This window comes from Orcinus orca, chromosome 6 (assembly GCF_937001465.1).
Source record: "Orcinus orca chromosome 6, mOrcOrc1.1, whole genome shotgun sequence".
NCBI lineage: Eukaryota > Metazoa > Chordata > Mammalia > Artiodactyla > Delphinidae > Orcinus > Orcinus orca.
Window position 1 is genome coordinate 120,372,621 of NC_064564.1, and position 18,634 is coordinate 120,391,254.

The 18,634-nt window shown below is 64.7% G+C and overlaps 3 protein-coding genes across 27 annotated transcripts in view; 1 reads left to right on the plus strand and 2 right to left on the minus strand.

The window, feature by feature from the left end:
• Positions 1-3,756, minus strand: part of EXD3 (exonuclease 3'-5' domain containing 3) — a 76,545-nt gene extending 72,789 nt beyond the window's left edge. For 2 of the 4 annotated variants that reach the window (XM_049711199.1, XM_049711198.1), the window contains exon 1: positions 3,610-3,756. The gene's annotated coding sequence lies outside the window, so the exon portion shown is untranslated. The remainder of the gene's footprint in view (positions 1-3,609) is intronic. The other 2 variants (XM_033415198.2, XM_033415192.2) reach the window with 1 other exon arrangement.
• A 275-nt stretch (positions 3,757-4,031) lies between these two features.
• On the plus strand, positions 4,032-14,261 carry NOXA1 (NADPH oxidase activator 1). 10 transcript variants are annotated; one of them, XM_049711220.1, is made up of 14 exons: positions 4,032-4,458; positions 6,328-6,410; positions 7,282-7,390; positions 8,403-8,548; positions 9,636-9,743; positions 10,677-10,736; positions 10,983-11,026; positions 11,496-11,628; positions 12,713-12,921; positions 13,136-13,194; positions 13,396-13,550; positions 13,677-13,805; positions 13,896-14,010; positions 14,112-14,261. In XM_049711220.1, the coding sequence occupies exons 1-14, from the start codon at positions 4,282-4,284 to the stop codon at positions 14,238-14,240; spliced, it is 1,656 nt and encodes a 551-aa protein (XP_049567177.1). In that variant the 5' UTR covers positions 4,032-4,281; the 3' UTR covers positions 14,241-14,261. The 10 variants fall into 10 exon arrangements, with proteins under 10 accessions (XP_049567177.1, XP_049567180.1, XP_049567176.1 ...); XM_049711219.1 differs by having other exon boundaries at positions 4,035-4,458; positions 8,403-8,537; positions 10,677-10,786; XM_049711222.1 differs by having other exon boundaries at positions 4,037-4,458; positions 8,403-8,537; positions 12,759-12,921.
• Positions 14,262-14,347: 86 nt separating this feature from the next.
• Positions 14,348-18,634, minus strand: part of NSMF (NMDA receptor synaptonuclear signaling and neuronal migration factor) — a 36,787-nt gene continuing 32,500 nt past the window's right edge. For 6 of the 13 annotated variants that reach the window (XM_049711171.1, XM_049711170.1, XM_049711169.1 and 3 more), the window contains 5 exons: positions 17,536-17,678; positions 17,335-17,452; positions 16,624-16,774; positions 15,007-16,499; positions 14,348-14,932 (listed from right to left, as the gene is read on the minus strand). In XM_049711171.1, the coding sequence (XP_049567128.1) occupies positions 14,490-14,932; positions 15,007-16,499; positions 16,624-16,774; positions 17,335-17,452; positions 17,536-17,678 (2,348 nt within the window). In that variant the 3' untranslated portion in view covers positions 14,348-14,489. The remainder of the gene's footprint in view (positions 14,933-15,006; positions 16,500-16,623; positions 16,775-17,334; positions 17,453-17,535; positions 17,679-18,634) is intronic. The other 7 variants (XM_049711178.1, XM_049711177.1, XM_049711182.1 and 4 more) reach the window with 6 other exon arrangements.

Consider the following 18,634-nt stretch of genomic DNA (forward strand, 5'->3'; position numbering starts at 1 on the left):
CTGTGTTCACTCGGCACACTCCCTGAGATGCACACAAGCTGCTGTGTGTGCCCAGGGCTCACCCTTGTTGCTGAGGGGGCTCCCTCAGTGTGGACGCAGTCTGTTTGACCAGCGCCCCCTGAAGGGCATCTAGGCTGTTTCCAGTTTTGGGCTATTAGGAGCAGAGTCGCAATAGTAATCCGTGTACACTGGTGGGCACAGGGATGGTACTTCTTTCATCTTTTTATTATGGAAATAGAAAAGTTGAAGAGTAGTGGGCACACAGAACACCCAGACAGTAATTCAAACAACGGGACCCCGGGTGGTGAGTGCACAGAGGCAGGGCCGGCCAGGCACCGACAGGCGGACGAGCCACAAGGAAGCCACCAGAAACCCTGACAAGTGCTTGGGTGGAACCCTGGTGGGAAGGCCGCCTGGAGCAGGATTCAGAGTAAAAAGCACGATGGGAAAACAGTCAAACAGCTACACACGGTGACCACCTGACCCGGCTCCCAAGAGAATGGAAAACACACGGCCACACAAACACGTGCACACAAGTGTGATTCACAAGAGCCAAACACTGGAAGCAAAACCCTAACGCCCACCAGCGGACCAACAGAATCGGTCCATCCACACAACAGCATGTGAGTCTGCCTTAAAAGGACTGGAGGACTGACACGTTACAACGCGAATGATCCTCCAAACCATGCTGCCGAGGGAGCGAAGCCAGACACGGATCAAACGCTTTATGACTCCACTGATATGAACTGTCCAAAAGGGGCAAATGCACAGACTGGACCACCGGTTGCCCGGGGCTGGGGGAGGCGTGACAGGGAATGACTGCAGTGGGGACGAGCTAGTGGTGATGGCCGCACAACTCTGTCAGTGTGACAAAAACACTGAACCGTACACTTTAAAATGAACTTTACGATATGTGAATCATACCGAAGTTTCTAAAAAGCACCCAGCAAAGGTAACAGAGACGCTGAGTACTGGCAACCCTTTCAAGGAGTCTTGCTGCAAAGGGGAACAAAGAAATGGTGTGGGCGCAGGAGGGGAGTGTTTTGTTCAAGATGCGAAGACAAACATCTGTTTCGAGGGGGGAAATGATACCTAGAGGGAGCACCCCAGGAAGATACGTGGGGATGAGGAGGGGGCAGCGCCACGCCCAGGGGGGCCCCGCGGGAGCGGGCGCGTTCCCAGGGAGGAGGCAGGGACCCCCTTCCAGCTGCCGCTTTTCCTCCGGGAGCCAGGGGGGTCCTGGGCTGGGAGGCAGGATGGGGCAGAGGTGAGGAGAGGATGAGGAAGGAGCTGGGCCGGGGGAGGAGCAAGTGCCCGCACGGGGCCCGTGTGACCCCCCTGAGGCTCACGGTCAAGGGGGACAGAGACCAGTCGGAGGCCAAGCTCCTCCAGCCCGGACAAAGGGACCAGGGACCAGAGGCCCCCGGTGGGCGGGGCTCGTCAGGGGGAGGGCGTGAGCTGCAAGGACGGACGGGGTGGGGGTGAGGGCTGCAGCGACGGCGAGCCCCAGGTGGGCCGGTGGGAGGGGGCAGCTGAGCTCAGGGACCCTCTGGGGCTGCGAGGGAGGCGGGAATCCTGAGGCTGGACCGGGCAGGGCTGCGGGGAGGCTGGGGGGTGGGAGGTCTGGTCAGAGGAAGGGAGCGTCCACACGGGAATTCGGGGAGGAGGGAGCATGTGTGTGGTGCGGGCCCTGCCCACCTCCAGGCCAGCAGTTTGGGAACCTCAGAGCCCACACTGGTGAGGAAGCAGGGTCCTCGGGGGCACAACGGCCCAGGACACCTTTTGAGCACTTCTCAAGCATCATGGCAGGCCCTTCTCACAGCAGCCCTGCTGGGTCGTCCTCATCGTCCCTGGTCCTCAGGTAAGGAAGCCTGCACAGGTAAGGCACAGGGAGCTGGCCCAGGGCCACTCAGGGAGGAGACTCAGCCATAACTGAGCAGAGTCACAGGCCCAACTGAGGAAGGAGGAGTCCAGCGTCAGAGGCAGTTGGGTCTCTGTGTTACTGCTGGGCTCCGGGCTCTGACATCTCCCGAGACACAAGCCTCCCCTGGACCCTGGAGGGTGCTCTCCTGAGTACGGAAAAGGGCAGAGCCCATCTACGGGAGTGTTTCTAGGGTTGGGTGCTGTGACGGTTAATTTTATGTGTCAACGCGACAAGGCCATGGTGCCCAGATATTTGGTCAAGTACAGTCACATGTTGCTGTGAAAGTATTTTTCAGATGAAATTAACCTTGAAGTCAGTAGACAAAACAACACTGGTAAAGCAGAGACTCTCCATGATGTGGGTGGGCCTTGTCCAATCAGTTGACGGCCTTAAGAGAAAAGACTGAGGTCCCCTGAGGAACAGGGATGTCTGCCTCTAGAGTCTTCCCTGGGTCTCCAGCCTGTCACCGCCCGCGCCCACCCCCGGGCTGAGAATTCTGGACTTGCCAGCTCCCACAAGTGCGTGACCTAATTCCTTAAAAAACAATCACTCTCTCTGAAAAAACCTAACACAGGTGCTAAGATCATGGCAGCAAATAAGACATAAATAGGGGTGTCCATGGGGCGTGTGCTGAGAAGGGAGAGGTCCAGGCACCTGTAGGGGTCCCCCGACTTTAAGGAGCGGCTCCCAGCCTCTCCTGGGGATGGAGCCCCAGGACCCTGTGGGCAGGCACCACCTCGCTCCACCTGCAGGGGCACCGTCTCTAGAGGCTTCTTCTTTCTCCGTGAAGGAGGAAGGGGGACCTTCTGGTATTCACGGTGTGAAACTGAATGAAGGGAACCTCATTAAAATGGAGTCGGGAAGGCTGGAAGGGGGAGCTCTCACACACCACCACTCATCGTGTCTGCAGACCCCAAACAGGCAGACATGTACCTCACATGGACCCAGAGGAAAAGGCAGGTTTTCTCCCCGCCGGCAGCAGCCCAGCCAATGGGAAGCGTCGCCACCCTGAACCCCGTTTCCTCCAATGGGCTCTCCTTGCAAGCGGCCCCTCCCAACTTCCTCCTTTTTCTCTGTCAAGTAACATTCCTCTCCTTTATTAGCTGGTCTTGCCTATAGTTTTCGCTGTAGCCCTCTTGTCCTGAGTTGCAATTCTCTGCTGTTCCTGAATAAACCCATCTTGCTGATAAAATAACTGGCTGTTTTATCTTTAATGTCAACCAGAGACTTGGGGGCGGCGGGGTACACAGGGGCTCTATGCTTGGCGTCCAGGGTCTCCCGGGCCGCACCACGTGGGGCCCACCTGCCCACACAGGGGCAGCGCCAGCCACGGGAGGTGGGGGCTGGACCAGTCCTGCCGGCTGAGGGAACGACGGAGAGTGGAAGGGTCTCCCTGGGCGGAAGGACGCCCTCACGGACGTCCCCAGAGGGTCGCTGGGGAGGACCACGACTTGCTTCCTCACGTGAGCCTCGGGCCTACCCTCCGGCTCCGACCCAGGGTCCTAGACTGGCTGTGCCCAGCCAGGGTGACCCACCCCCGGAGCCCTCCCAGCTGTGCCCATGCCCAGCACCGGCCGCGGGCGCGGGAGGCCCCAGGGGCACCAATTGTGGCCAGTGCACGGCCCAGGACGTGCTCCACAGCCCCCGCCCCTCGCACGCTCGGCCCGCGCCCCGGGGTCGCTTACCTGAGTCGGCGGGGTCCTCCCGGAACCTTGGCCCGGCCGCGGCCACGGCGTCAGCAGCGGGCCCGGACGGCTTTCCCCAGCGCACCAAGGCCGACGAGGCCTGGCGAGCTGTGGGCGGCGGGCCAGGAAGCGCGAGCAGGAGGACCTCCAGGCGGAAGTCCAGAGGGGCGGGGTTGACTCGGGGGGAGGAGCCGGGCCTCTGTTTGGGGGCGCGGTTAGTCCGGAGGGGCGGGGCTGGGTCCGGGGAGGAGCCGGGAGGCAGGCTAGGGTCTTGGTCAGGCCGGTGGGGCGGGGCCGGCTTGGGAGAGCCTCCAGGCCGCCGTTTAGGGGCGTGGTCAGTCCGGGGGCGGGGCTGACGGGGTGGGGCCGCTCTGCCGCCAGGGGGCGCCGTGGGCCTCAGGAGGCCTGGCCCACCTGGCGCTCCCCGGCCCGCCCCGCCCCTCACCGAGGACCTGGCGTCGGTGTCGGTCCCCGACCCTCCCGTCCTCCTCAGAGGGCCCCCGCAGCCCCACGCCGGTCTCCGGATCCCGGGGCCCCTGCTCCGCGGTCCTCGGCCCCCAGCCACCCCACCGGACCCGTGACGGGACCCCCAACGCCGCCGGCCGCGCCCGCCGCGCTCCGGCCAGGAATCTCCGACTTCCGCCGTGGGGCCGGGCTGGTGTTCACGTCGTCATGCCCTCGCTCGGGGACCTGGTGCGCGACTGGCACCGGGGCGCGCAGGCCGTGGCGCGTGGGGACTGGGGCTACGCCCTGCGCCTCTTCTCGAGCGTCCCGGAGCCGCCCGCCAGGATGAGCTTCAACGTGGGCTGCGTGCACCTGCTAGCCGGGGACCCGGAAGCCGCGCTGCGGGTGAGCCAGGGGCCCGACAGCCTGCGCCCCGGGGTTGGTCGCAGAGACCCCACCCCTGGGGGACGCTGCCCTCTGGCCCTGGGGGGGGTCGATGAGGGGTGGGATAAAGTCCCATCTGCAGGGGTGAGCCCAGGACCCCTGCCCTTCCTCCCAGATGGCCACCTGAGGATGTCTCCCCAGGTCCGCCTCCGTGAACACCTAAGCAGGGGAGGCCTGTGTGGGCAGGGGACGCCAGCGGAGCTGAGTCAGGGCCGGGATGGGGGTGCCGGGCTCTGGCACTGCCTCCACTGTGTGGTGACCATGTGCTAGGCTCTGCAGTTTTGGAGAACGGCCGGGATGAACACTGGCTCAGGTGCTCTTGGCCGAGGTGCTAACATACCCGCAAACAGGCTCGAAGCTGGATGGGGCTGGGAAGGGGCACCCAGGGTGTAGGGTTTGGGCTGGGCCTTCTGCAGACACCTGTGGTGATGGCCAGGAGGTAAGGTCTCTGGTTGCTGCCCAAACCCCAGATCTGAGCGCTCACCTGTCTCCCACCCACTCCCCAAAGCAGAACCAAGAGCTGGGGGTACACATGGGCGCACACACACACGTGCCTCCGCCGAGGGGCCGGCAAGGCCACTCTCTGCCCTTCAAGCCCCCAGGTTTATTACGGTGGTGCACGTTTCACGGGTGACAACAGAAAGCCAGCAGCACACCGAATCCCCCTCGGAAAGAGCTGGGCTCCCGCGTTGTTCAGGCCATCAGTGACAGCTGCCGAAAACGTGTTCAAGGGACCTACCCTGTCATTCTTCACATCTGTGTATGAATCTACAGTTATCTCAGCAGCAATGTCAGTGTTAAAATGTTATCCAACAAGGGGGGTGCGATCACTGGACACCATGGAATCAGCAGTGTGAGGCCAATCCAGTCACCACTTCCTCTAAACTGTGATTTAACCAGAGGGAGGGGACAGAAGTTCTGCGCAGAGGGGTGTGAGTGTTAAATTCTCCTCCACCCTAACCGCAGACGGAGTAGCAGAGGCATGTGTTTTGGAAATTTTTTTAAAAGCAGATGGAACGGCTACAATTAATAAAACTGGTTGTCTCCGAGGACCTGGACAGGGTGAGAAGGGTGTAGCTGGGAATGCAATCTGTTGCCCTACGGAAGCTTCGATTTCGCTGCTCTGTGTGGCAGGACAACAGACGGGTTTCCCTAGAGCTGAGTGGCCACGTCAGTACTGTGTGCGAACCCTCAACCTCGGGTCAAACTCACTTCAACAAGCCCCCCACTTGGCCATGACACCGATCCAGTTGCCTGGATTTAACTCGATAGCTGCTGTATGCCCCCCTCTTGCTTGTGTTTAACTGGTGGCTGCTGTCTTCCTTAGGAACAGATGATGTCATCTCTGAGTCTAGTTTCGGGAAGAGCTGTGTTTTACACACATGTTAAGACTTTAGCGTTTTTGCTCTTTCTGATTCTAATAGATGAGAAGTGAGTCAATTTGTACGAACTACCAAAACTAGGATTTAAAAAAGACAAAAACCTTGCATAACTCCCCCCCCGCCGAAGGTAACTATTATTAACGCGATGGAGTGTTTCCTTGTCCTCATGGTAAACAGGTTGGTTTGTGCTGCCACCGAACTGCCCCTGAGTGCATCGCAGGGCACCTTGGGAGCCCAGGCGGCTTTGGGTTGTGGCCGTGACGCGTGCGCCCAGCCTCAGACCCAGAGGCCCCCTGGGTGGGCGCGGGAGACCTTCTCCTGCAGGTGGCCATGATGGGGGCCAACACGATTCCTTGATCCATTGCTGGGCATCCGCCTGGACCGCATCTGTGACACAGGAGTGACGGGGTTACAGACCTGGGTGTTCCATGGGCATTTTTGTCCCCAGGCATTTGACCAGGCAGTGACCAAGGATGCCTGCATGGCTGTCGGCTTCTTCCAGCGAGGAGTGGCCAACTTCCAGCTGGGGAGGTGAGCACAGAAGTGCCCTGTTATTTCTCTGATGGCCCTTTGGCTCTGCAGAGCCCTTTCCTGTGTTCCTCTCTGCCCATGGGTCATCTCCTCTTACTCACCCTTCCTGGGCGGCCCCAGGGGAGCCCAGGAACAGGATGCTATGGTCGTGTGGCGGCAGAAGCAGCGTAGGGCCACACCTTGACCCATGGCTCTTTACGGGGTTCAGGGGATCACAGAGTGCTTGCGCCGGCTTCCCCTCCTTTGCTCCTACATCCCTGCTGTAGCCGGGACAGCGCGATTATACCCGTTCTGCCCACGTGGAAACCGAGGGCAGGGCTGGAGGAATGGTGCGTCCCAGGACATGGAAGTGATGGGGGTCCTCCCTAGCCACCCGGCCCTCGGCGCCCGGCCCTTCCCAGAGAAGAGATCTGGACTGCAGGACAGGCCCGGCCCCCACAGAAGGTCCCACTGGGGGCAGGTGGGCTCTGGGGGAGACCTCCTCTTCTCATCGACCCAGGAGCCTTCCTGGGGGCGATGGGGATTCTGGTGGGGGCTGGGGAGCTTCCAGCGGGGCTCTGCATGGGGAGGCCCGTGGGGTGGGGCCCGAGAAGCAGGCAGGACACTCCCAGGGCACTCTGCACACCAAGGTTTGGGAGAGGGTCTGGGGTACGCTCCCCTCGCAGGGGAGCGAGGCGCCCAGAGGACAGAGCTGGAGCCCCACGTGCTGCTCAGCCCGTCTGTGTGTGGACCCCCTGTGTTGAGACCTGGGTGACCACCACGGCCTCCACCACTGCAGCAGGAGCTGGGGCAACGTGGGGCTGGGCGAAGCTCCGCCCCCTGCGCTCTGGCAGCTGAGGGCCTCCACGCCAGGCTCCCCTGCCGCCCACAGGTTCCGGGAGGCCCTGTCCGACTTCCAGCGGACCCTGGCACAGCTGAGGGGCAACGCCGCCATCGACTACACCCAGCTGGGCCTGCGGTTCAAGCTGCAGGCCTGGGAGGTGGGCGTGCGGGGAGCGGGACGCGGCTGGGTGCTGGGGGTGCTGTCTGTGGGCAGGCGGCCCAGGTGGTCCTTCCAGGCCGCTCGTCCTGAAGACCCCATCCTCCGGGTCCCGCTGTCTTGTCACTGTCACAGCTGGGGCCGTGTTGACTCAGGTGCTCCCTCTGGCCAGAGGGGCCCCCAAATCCCACCGGGGGGTGCAGGGGAGGGTCAGAGGTCAGCAAGAGGTGACAGTCTGGGCGGGGGCTGGGCCGAAGCAGGCCTGGCTGTGGGCCCCTGGCATCCCCGCCCTGGGGTTCTCGCTTGGCGCCGTTCCTGGCCTCCTGGGGCGGGGTGGGCACTGATGGAGGGGCTTAGGAGGAGCGCCCATGCGCTCCCAGAAACGTGCTGCCTCGGAGCCCCTGGGAACCAGCCGTGTCCCAGTAAGCCAGCCGCGGGGGACGTCCCGCCGGGGTGGCCCCGGCCCAGGGCACCGTGTGCCAGGCGGGCTGTGGGAGTCGGCCGGCCGTGACCCCAGCAGGCCATGTGACAGCAGCTCTGGGAGCACCGTGTCCCCGCGGAGTGCGGGGACAGAGGCTGCCGCGGGTGAGCGATCCGCACCCTCCGCCCTCGTGGCCACTTGCTGCTGTTTCCCAGCACATCCAGCCCAAAACGTCCTTCCACACGGGGGGAGGGGCGGGCGGAGAGAGGCCTTCCTCAGACAGCACCCCAGACTCCTGGGGGCTCAGTAAGCAGGGCAGCACGGGGAGGAGGGGGTCAGGCTAAATGCAGGACGGGGCTGCGAAGGCCGAGAGGCTGCTTCCAGAGATGGGAGGTCCGCCTGACATTCAGAGCAGAGAAGCAGGGAGGGCTGATCCGCTCCGGCTGGGGGTCTGTGGAATGAGGCCTGCGGGGCAGAGCCAGCCCCGGGGCAGAGCCAGGTGTGGGACCAGGCGGTGGGGCTGGGGGCAGAGCTGGTGGGGGTGGGGCTGGGGGGCGTCCTGGGCCTGCCGTCACCCCCGCCTCACTCTCAGGTGCTCTTCAGCGTGGCTGCAGTGCAGAGCCAGCTGGGGCTCTGGGCGGAGGCCACCCACAGCCTAGAGGAAGCCATCTCCAAGGGGCCGGAAGGGGCCCGCGATGACCTGGACATCGCCCTGGGCCAAGTGCAGGTGAGGAGTAGGTGAGGGGCAGGTGGGAGGTAGGTGAGGGGGCAGGTGAGGGGCAGGTGGGAGGTAGGTGAGCGGCAGGTGAGGGGCAGGTGAGGGGGCAGGTGAGGGGTAGGTGAGGGAGTAGGTGAGGGGCAGGTGCGGGGCAGGTGAGGGGAGGTGAGGGGGCAGGTGAGGGGCAGGTGGGGGGAGGTGAGGGGGCAGGTGAGGGGCAGGTGAGGGGCAGGTGAGGGGGCAGGTGAGGGGAGGTGAGGGGGCAGGTGAGGGGGAAGGTGAGGGGGCAGGTGAGGGGGCAGGTGGGAGGTAGGTGAGGGGGCAGGTGAGGGGAGGTGAGGGGGCAGGTGAGGGAGAAGGTGAGGGGAGGTGAGGGGGCAGGTGAGGGGCAGGTGGGGGGAGGTGAGGGGGCAGGTGAGGGGCAGGTGGGAGGTAGGTGAGGGGCAGTTGGGGGGAGGTGAGGGGCAGGTGAGGGGCAGGTGAGGGGGCAGGTGAGGGGAGGTGAGGAGAGGTGAGGGGGCAGGTGGGCAGGTGAGAGGTGAAGGGGCAGGTGAGGGGCAGGTGGGGGGCAGGTGAGGGGAGGTGAGGGGGCAGGTGGGGGGCAGATGAGGGGAAGTGAGGGGGCAGGTGAGGGGGCAGGCGGGGGGCAGGTGAGGGGAGGGGAGGGGGCAGGTGGGCAGGTGAGGGGAGGTGAGGGGGTAGGTGAGGGGCATGTGAGGGGGCAGGTGGGGGGCAGGTGAGGGGGCAAGTGGGGGGAAGGTGAGGGCAGGTGAGGGGGAAGGTGGGGGGCAGGTGAGGGGATGTGAGGGGGCAGGTGAGGGGCAGGTGAGGGCAGGTGAGCAGAGCCAGACTCCTAAGCTGACTCAGGTGGCTTGCCCAGCCCATAGCCTGCAGTTTGGGGCTCACATCTGTCTGGCCCCCAAGACTGACTATATGAGCTGAAGAAACTTCTGGAGGGAGGCAGCCTATGTGCCCAGGTGTGGGCTGGACTTCCCATGGGCTATGGGAAGTAGGTGACAGGGCCAAGCCGTCCCTTCTGCTTTGAGGCTCCTGCAGCCTCAGGCCTGGCCCAGTGCTCAGGTCTGCATTGTCCGGACCCCCCTCCAGAAACAGGCCCCCCTGCAGCCTCGGCAGGTCCCCAGGGGTGAGGTCTTCCGGCCGCACAGGCGGCACCTGGAGCACCTGGAGCCCATGGATTTCTTGGGCAAGGCCAAGGTAAGGGAGGGGTAGCTTCTCGCTTCTCAGGCCCCAGGGGCTCAGGGGCCAGCAGCACCCAGCAGGCCGCAGAGCGGCGGGCAGCCAGGCCCCTGCTGAGCTCACACCGTGTCCCGAGCTTCCAGGCTGAGTTCACAGGGACACCCGGGGTCATCAAGGCCTTGGTGGGTGGACAGAGGACACAAGGCTCCTGGGGCGGGCAGCAGTGTTTCCAAATGGGGCTCACAGATCTGGGTCTTGGAACCTGGCGGTGGAGCCCACCAGAAGCTGCTGAGGACCCCCAAGGTGGTGCCGACCCTGCCTACCTCCGCCTTCGACTCGCTCTTCTGGCCTCAGCATCTCCTGGGTTTTGTGTTTCTGTGTCCTCCCTGCATCTCTGCCTCAGAGAGCAAGACCCTGGGGAGGCCCGAGGCAGGCTGGCCTGGGCCACCTCTGCCCACCCTGGGTCAGGGCAGGGCAGCAAAGTCACAGGATGACGGGGAGCAGCTCGCCCCAAAGGCGGGAAAGGAGGTTCCCTGTGCACAAAGGAAGATGCACTCTGCTTTCCAGCTGGTGGCCCTCAGCCAGGCCTGACACCCCCCCAGTCACCCGAGGGCTAGGTGTCGTGCGTCTTTGCTGGAGGGCTGCGTGGAGGAGGGGGCTCTGAGCCGCATTAATCCATCAACTTGGAGTCCTGTTATCACAGGAGATGACTGCTTCTAAGAAACAAGAATATTTTAAAGGTTGTACGAAAAATAAGTTAAAATGATCAGCACAGATGTTTTCCTTCTTCAAACATATTTTTCCCACCTCCCTGCCCCCACCACGTGGTCCAACGTCTTTGGGCCAGGCTTGGGCAGCACCCCCCGTGCAGATGGGCGACTTCGGGGTTCAGAATGGGCAGCGAGGGCTGGGCACCCCTGACTCGGCCGGCCCCTTGCTGTCCCTCTGCAGGTGGTGGCCTCCGCCATCCCTGACGGCCCGCACGAGGATGCCCGGCCTCAGCAGCCACAGGTGGGTGGGCAGCCTTCCGGCCACCTGACTTCTCCTCTGACGTTTTGCAGGTGGGGCCTTCCAGACCCATTACTCTTAAGGATGCCTTAAACCCTCCCCGCGGGCTTCTCAATGTCCTTCTGATCTAAACGTGGGGGGCGTCCCATCCCGGGAGAGAGCCAGTGAAAACTGTGCAGCCTTGCCCCCCAGCCCCCGACGCTCCGTGGGGTCTGCATCCTGAGGAGGGGGGTCACTGTGTGCCCACAGGCTCTCTACGCACGTGGTGAAGCCAGGCCTGGGGCTGCTGAACGGTAGGAAGGGGCCGTGGCCCCCCACTCTTCTTCCCCTGTCGGCAGAGCCCCTTTGCAGGCCCAGTGTGGCCACTCCGGGCCAGGGGCCAGGTGGCTGTGTCCCCTTTCTGGACCGGCTGGAGCCCCGGTGCAGGGCGAGGGGTCCCGCCTTGCTCAGCCCTCCCTGTGCCCCCGTTTGTCCTGAGCCTGTTCTGCTCCTGGGGAAAGAGCCTGCCTGCCCCTCACTGAAGCTCTGCTCAGGCCTGGCGGTGGGCACCAGAGGCACTGGGGTTGGGTGCAGACTGGGCTGCAGGCCGACGGGAGCAGCCCTGCCGGCCCCGCCAGATGCAGCCTCACAGGTGGTGGTCCGACTGGGGTGCTGTTTGTTGCCAGCTCAGGGCTCTCCTAGGCCCACCTTTCATGGAGGACCTCGACCTCTGTGCTGGCTGGGTGAGGCCTGAGAACGAGGACCCCTCCCCCTTCCCTCCAGGGCCCGTGACACAGGCCCCCCCAGACCTGGTACCCACTGTGGCCCCAGGACGCCCCTTGATGCGGAGACGGAGGTCAGCTCTGGCCAGGCTGGACGGGCTGACCATGGCACACTGGTCACCAATGATGAGCAGGTGGGTGAGCCTGGGCAGGGCAGGCAGGGGCCGTAGTATTTGGAGGACCCCCCCCCCCAGGCTGAGCTTCGGGACCAGCCACAGCTGGGCCCTGCAAGGGTCTCAGGGCAGGGCAGGTGGCCTCATCACCTGCTGGGGGATAGAGATTTGGCTTCCTCAGGCAGGCCAGGGACTTGGCGGGAGCCAGCCACAGTGACCGGACGCCATGGGTCAGGGACACACTGCTGCTCACATGTGCGTAGACAGGAGCCTGGGTGTCTGCTCCCCACCCTGGGCCCGGCAGAGGCCTGCAGCCCGTGCGTCATAGCCATGAGGCTCCCACCCCTCAGCTGGGGTCCCCGGCCTTCCTTCTTGGACATGGGACTCCCCGAGATGCCCCAGGCACTGGGTGAGGCCGAGGAAGGGAGGGGCACAGGGTTCTCCTGGGCAGGTGTGCCGGGCAGGTGTGCCTGGAGGCCGCCCAGCACAGAGAAGGTGGTTAAATTTCACATTCAGTTTATCAAAGGACTCAGTTTAAAACGAGACGGTCACTTCACTTCCTCTTTCACTGAAGTCCAGCTAACTCGGTGGACAGTTGGTGCCCTTGAAAGCCATCCATCACAGCTGTGCTTGATGAAACCTCGTGGCCCTGAGTTCACATACTGGGCGTTTGAGCACTTGATCCTCCTGACAGTGGGCAACAGCTTCCTAATTGCTTTAAACAGCTGACAAGTCTGATAAGAATCTAAACACTCCGTTTACAAACTTAGTCCAACTTTCAGATCCCACCTGAAATCAACATCTGAGTCAGCTGGTCGGTGTGGCCAGGACTGGGGCCCTCTGGGGTTTCTGCTGCCCCTCAGCACACCCACTGCTTAGGGTCCCAACAAGGGTGAAGTCCAGCGGGTCCCTGGCTTCGGTCCCCAGCCCCCAGGGTCACCGGGAACCCCAGCTGGAGCTGCCGCCTCCTGGTGGGCCAGGGGAAGACGGATTGGTGCCCACAGTGCAAGGTGGCCTGTCTGTAGTCTCCAGGCCTATAGGGACCTGGTTCATGCCCCGGATTCACCTCCAATGCCGTTAGATTTGTGGCCTCCTGCCTGGCCAGGCTGTCTTGCAGGCCATGCCCCTCACCACTGGCTCTGCTTGGACAGTGTCTGGGCACCGCCCCCGACGAGCTCCAGGCCCAGGGAAAGCTACCTCCACCCTCAGGGCCCCACCCCGGCCTCAACCCCACCCCGGCCCGGCAGAGCCCCAGCCTGCGGCTTCCCTTGCAGAAGCCTCACGTGGAGCAAGTTGGCCAGTGGGTCCCTCCAGGTGAGGCGCCCTGAGCAGCTGGTAGTGGGAGGGCACTTTGTGGAGGGAGCCCCAGGCAGGTATCTGGGCGGGGCTGGGAGCAGCCTCTTTGTCCTCCAGGGAGGAAGCTGGTGGCCTTGGGGGTCCCGGTGGTGTCAGCATCTCCTCTACTCTGACATGTTCTACTCTGGGGGTGGGTAGCCACCGGAGTCCCTGACTCCTCCCCGCTCCGCAGGGCTGCTGGTGGCTGGGGGGCTGGGCCCTGGCTCCTCTGAGGATCCTGCAGGCGCTGGGGTAAGAGGCACTGGCTCTCATAAGGGATGAGGGGCTCCAAGGCCAGACCCCATCCTCCGAATGCCTCTAGGGACCCCAGCTAAAGAAGCCTCACAAGTCCAGAGCCCCAGCCCCTCCCACCCTCCCGGCCCCTGCCCTGCCCCCTGGCCTGAAGCCCACCCTGCCAGTCCTGGGCACACAGATCTGGGGCCTTGGACCCAGGGTGTGGCTGCAGGGGGCCCCGAGTCCTTGGTGACCTTCACAGTGCAGTGCACCTTCACCCTGGCCCTGAGGGCCCCGAGAGGAGCTGACCTGTCCAGCCTGCGGGCCCTGATGAGCCAGGCCCTCCCTCCCCAGGCCCAGAGTGGGCAGCTCAGGTGAGCTGGAAAGCCGGGTGGGAGGGCTCCAAGCTGGGCATCTATTAGTCCTGGCCCTGGGAGAGGCTTTTGAGGTCAGAGGTCAGCACCCTCCCTAAAGCCCCTGCCCGCGCTGCCCACTCTGAGGCATCTCTTTGCAGTTACCGAGACCCTAGTGACAGCAGGGGCTGGGTGCCCCTCACCGGGGAGGAGGCACTGCAGAGGGCCTGGCGGGGCGCGGCTGCCGGCTCTGGGGAGCTGCGGCTACGGTGCCAGGTGAGCCGGGGCGGGAGGCGGCCCAGGTCAGGGATGTCCAGCCCTTCTCTCCGTGCCGAGCTTACCCTACAGCCCTCCCCGCTGCCGCAGGGAGTGGGCGGCCGGCCTGTCCTCTACCAGGTGGTGGCCCGGCACGGCTACTCCGCCCAGGGGCCTGAGGACCTGGCCCTGCAGCCCGGAGACACGGTGGACGTCTTGTGCGAAGGTAGAGCTGTCACTGCCCCCGCCCCCCATCGCCCTGCCGGGGCCCCGGGGCAGACGTGGTGTCTGTGAGCAGATGTGGTGATGCCCTGACGCCCCCTGCAGTGGACCAGGCGTGGCTGGAGGGCCACTGTGACGGCCGCGTCGGGATTTTCCCCAAGTGCTTCGTGGTCCCGGCCGGCCGGCGCACATGAGGAGCTTGGCGCTAAGGAGTCCGTGGCAAGGAGGGTTTAATAAAGGTGATCTGCCCCCCAAGGTGTGGTCCGTCTTCTGGGCTTGGCCACTGAGGGGACCTGACTGAGGCTTCCGAGGGTTTGGGGTGGCCGCTCTGGGAAAAGCCCACAGAGCCTGTACACTGGCTCTGCCAGCTCCTGGAGAGGCCAGGGCCCGCTGCCGGCCCCTCCCAAACAGCCGGGCCCCTCTACCTCCAGCAGTCACCCCTACCCCCAGGCTTGGCCTGGCCCTGAACCCGTAGGTCTGCAATCACACAGCCCTGAGGGCTGCAGGGGTCGCGATGGCCCAGCCCTCGTGCAACATGGGAAACCTGCTGGGGAGCCGGCACCTGAAGGCCATGGTCGGGGCCACGGTACAGCCTCTGTGGCCAGAATGACCCCAACGGCAAAAGGGGGCCACGTGACCATGGGCCCAGAGCCCACAGGGCGAGCCTTGGGGGTCGGGGCTCAGGAAGGCTCCGGCCAGCTCAGGCCTCTGCCTTCCAGCACCAGGTGGCAGCCAGCCTAGTCCCGGAGCCAGAGCTGCACCACAGTGGCCCCGAGAATGGCCGTGAGGGTCAGCACCAAAAAGACGACTCCGGCCACCCAGACGCCATAGCTCTGTGCCCGCCACTGGGCGGGCACCTCGGCTGGGATCAGGCTGGTCAGGTTCAGCATGTAGCCCAGCGTCCAGCCGATGTCGGTGCCACCGGCCTGCGGGCCACACGGCCGGTCAGGCTGCAGGCAGCGGCCCGAAGCCCCAACCCCCTCTCGCCCTGAGCCGTCACCTGCTCGCGGAACTCGATGCCGCCCCAGGTCTCCTGGCTGAACCCGTAGCCCTCGAGCAGGAGTGTGAGGATGTACAGGCCCGAGGCACAGTAGTCGCGCAGCTGGCCGTCCTGCCCGGGCGAGCTCGCCTCCACCTGGGGGCCCGGGAGGCCAGGAGCCCCATGAGGCCTCACCTCCTGGGCCCCCAAGGCTGGCCCCCCTCGGAGGCGTGCCCCTGAGTCTCCTGCCTGGAGCCCCCCAGCCCCCCGGCCACACTGCCTGGGACGGGGTCCCCGCTCGGTGGAGTCTGCAGCCCAGGGAGCTGGGGCCCAGGTGGGGGGCAGGCGGCCCGCATCCACCCACCAGCTTCCAGGGCCTCTGGCAGAACTCCCAGATGGTAGCATTGGCCGTGGCCAGCGGCGGCCTGGAGGTGAGGTTCAGGAAGTGGAAGGTGTGGTAGAAGTTGGAGAAGGCCTGGGGGAGGGGGTGAAGTGCCCGGCAGGGCGCAAGGCGGGGGGCCCAGGATGAGCCAGGTTCCGCCCCGCCCCGCCCCGCCCCACCCCACCTGGGGTCCCAGGCGCCCCAAGGGCCCCCTGGGGTCGGGCCCTGGGGCCCCGAGGGGAAGCTTGGCCCCGAGGGCAGGCCGCGGGGGCTCACGTAGAACTGTCCCCGCACGGGGGGCTGGTAGACGCTGTCGAAGGCGCAGTCTCCTCGGCCGTCGCAGCTGGAGAAGTTGAAGAGACCCCGGATGGCGGCGACACAGGCCCCGGGGTTCCCCGTCCCCTCCACAGTGAGGTTCTGGCCGAGATCTCGGGGGGCTGCAGCCTGGACGCAGGGCGACCCGTACAGGGGGGCCAGGGCCAGCGTGCCCCGGTAGCCGCTGTGGTAGCAGGGGTGTCGCACCAGGAGGCTCGGGCTGCTCTGCGGGGAGGGTGGGGGCACCTCTGAGCACCCGCCTGGCAGGGTGCCCCGCCCCCCTCCCGCAGAGCAGCCCACCTGCACCAGCCCGGCCAGGAGCCGGTTCAGCATCTGGTCGCGCCCGAAGCAGAGGTAGCTGTGGGTGTAGACGCTGTGTTCTGTGCCATAGAGGCGGAAGGTGGCCTGGGTGGTGGTGTCCAGGATGGGGCCTCCAGGCACAAAGGTGATCTGGGTGGAGGCCCCACCCATGTCCAGGGCGCCCACCAACGTCCCCTCCAGAGGCTGGATCCATTCTCCGGAGAAGGAGTACTGACCGCAGACAGGGGGCACTGAGTCCTGGGGCCGCGATGACCCCCCCGAGTGCCCCTCCCACCCTGGGGCCGGCCACGATGACCCCCCCGGGCGCCCCTCCCACCCTGGGGCCGTCTGTGGCACCTGCACCAGCAGGCCCAGGACGTAGTTGATGGTGATCCAACCTAAGGCCCCTTCGTCCTGCCCAGCCAGGAGCTCAGCGCCCCAGAAGGCCACGGGAGACCGGCTCAGGGCCTGGCTGACCGCTGCGAAGACGTCCTCCGCCTGAGAGCTGTTCTTCTGGCTGCGCGGAGAGGACAGGCCGCTGGAGCTGGCAGAAGCCACCCCTCCTCCATCCCGCCTGAGCAGGACCACAGCTCTCACACTGCACCCCAGGGACGCGTGCGGGCCCACGCCAGCTCCCACACCTGAGCAGCCTCATGCCGCCTGTGGCCCCCAGGAACATGGGCGTTTGCTGATGCTTGGCCTTTGGGATCAGTGCCAGCGCCTCCTCCAGGCAGCCCTGCAGGCTCTCGCCAGCCTGTGCAGGGTCAGAGGCGTAGGAAGAGATGCCAGGCCCTGAAACACAACACCACAGGACAAGGCTCCAGGCCCCGAAGGAAGCTGAGCTGAAAAGCAGCCCCCGAAGATGCATCATGACCCTCGGAGCCTGCGGACGGGACCGTATCTGGAAAAAGGGTCTTTGCAGATGTCATTAAGTTAGGGATCTTAAGATAAGAGCACCCTGGATTCCCCAGGTGGGCCCTGAAACCGACTGGCCTCCTTACAAGAGACAGAAGAGGGAGATTTGAGACACACAGGGGAGAGGCCACGTGAAGTCCGAGGGAGAGGTTGGAGGGATGCCATGTCTGGAGCCCCAGGAGCTGGAAGGGTTTGTTTCGGGTCTCTGCGGGCTCAGGCAGGACAGATCCAGAGCCCTGGCCCAGCTCCCACTGACCGGCTGGGCACCCTGGGGCAACTCACTGAACCTCTCTGAGCCCCTTTTCTTTAGGCTGATTTGCTACAGCCCAGCTCCAGCCTGTGCCACTTCCCAAACCTCCACCCAGCTGGGAACCCCAGCCGGGCAGCGGCTGGCAGCTCCCAGCACCCGTCCACCGCTGACGGAACTGCCCACTGACCTTTCGCCCGGCAGGCCAGGGCCTGGCTGACCACACCTGTGTCATTCTCCTTGTTTGCCAGCCACTGATACACAAAGAGTGATGTGTGGGAGGACCCAGCGTCGAACACGATCCCGAACTGGGAGTGACACCAGGGTCAGGAGGGCGTAGGGGCCGTCACGGCCCAGCCCAGCCTCCCCTGGGTGGGGTCTGGGGGCACACCTTGGTGTCTGCGGGCAGGAGGACGTTGGTGGCCTCCACCAGGAAGAGAATGAGCGTGGTGAGGCCTGAGACCGCTGCAGCCCCCAGCAGGGCTGTGAAGGCCCGTTCCTTCCATGTCAGCCCCATGGGGGTGGGACTGGCACCTGTGGGGTTGGCAGCAGTGAGCACCCAGACTCTGCTGCCTGCAGATGCCGCTGCCCTGGAGAGCCCCTCGGTCCTCCCCGGGGCTCAGACAGCCCACCCCGGCTGGGTCGATGGGCAGGACTAAAGACCACGCCGGAGAGCCGGGCTACGCATGGTGTCACAGCGTCACAGGGGCCGGCAGGGGCCAGGCACCGGGACGCCCTGTCTGGCGACAGGCTAGGCTGCAACACACAGCAATGAGGAGGTCCCGGAGACCCCCTTTCTAGTGCCACGCCGGGGCCCAGCGGAGCCACCCCCGTGTGATCTGCCAGCCCCACTGCCCGCACCGTCCCAGGACCCCAGCTCCCCTCCCGTCCCCCGCAGGATAAGGAGCCCCAGATCCACAGTGAACGCCGGGAACCCAGGGCCCCACCTCTCCCACCTACCTGGCTCCTCCCTGCAGCCCTCACCCCAGGCCTCTCCCGGGACAGTTTTCTAAGAGTCCTGGGGTCAGGCCTGAACTCGGTGGGGACAGCTGACCGACTGCCTGGATGTCTAATTGTTGCCAAGCAGGTCAGCGGGTCCCGGGAAGCACGGTTTCTCTACTGAAGGACCTGAAGGCTGAGGGGTTCTGAACAGATTCATCTGGTTTCTGTTTAAAAACCCAACCTCGGGCTTCTCGGATCTGAACCTTTTCACTTGGCCCCATGATGATCCCTCGCAGCCGGCCCAGGCTGACCCAGGAATGTGGTTTGCACGGGGCCACGGCACCAGCTCAGTGGCTGAGGCCTCTGCAGGGCCCTCTCCAGCCCCCAAACGTCCCTGAGCGGAGACCCACGCACACGAGGTCACCGGGGGCCTCGGGCCAGTTGCCACCACTGTCCAAAGGAAATGGTCTGAGGTCTGCAGAGCTTTGAGGCTCATGGACTTTGTGCGGCATCAGTATCCCCGCAGGAATGCGGCTGTTCCCAGGGGG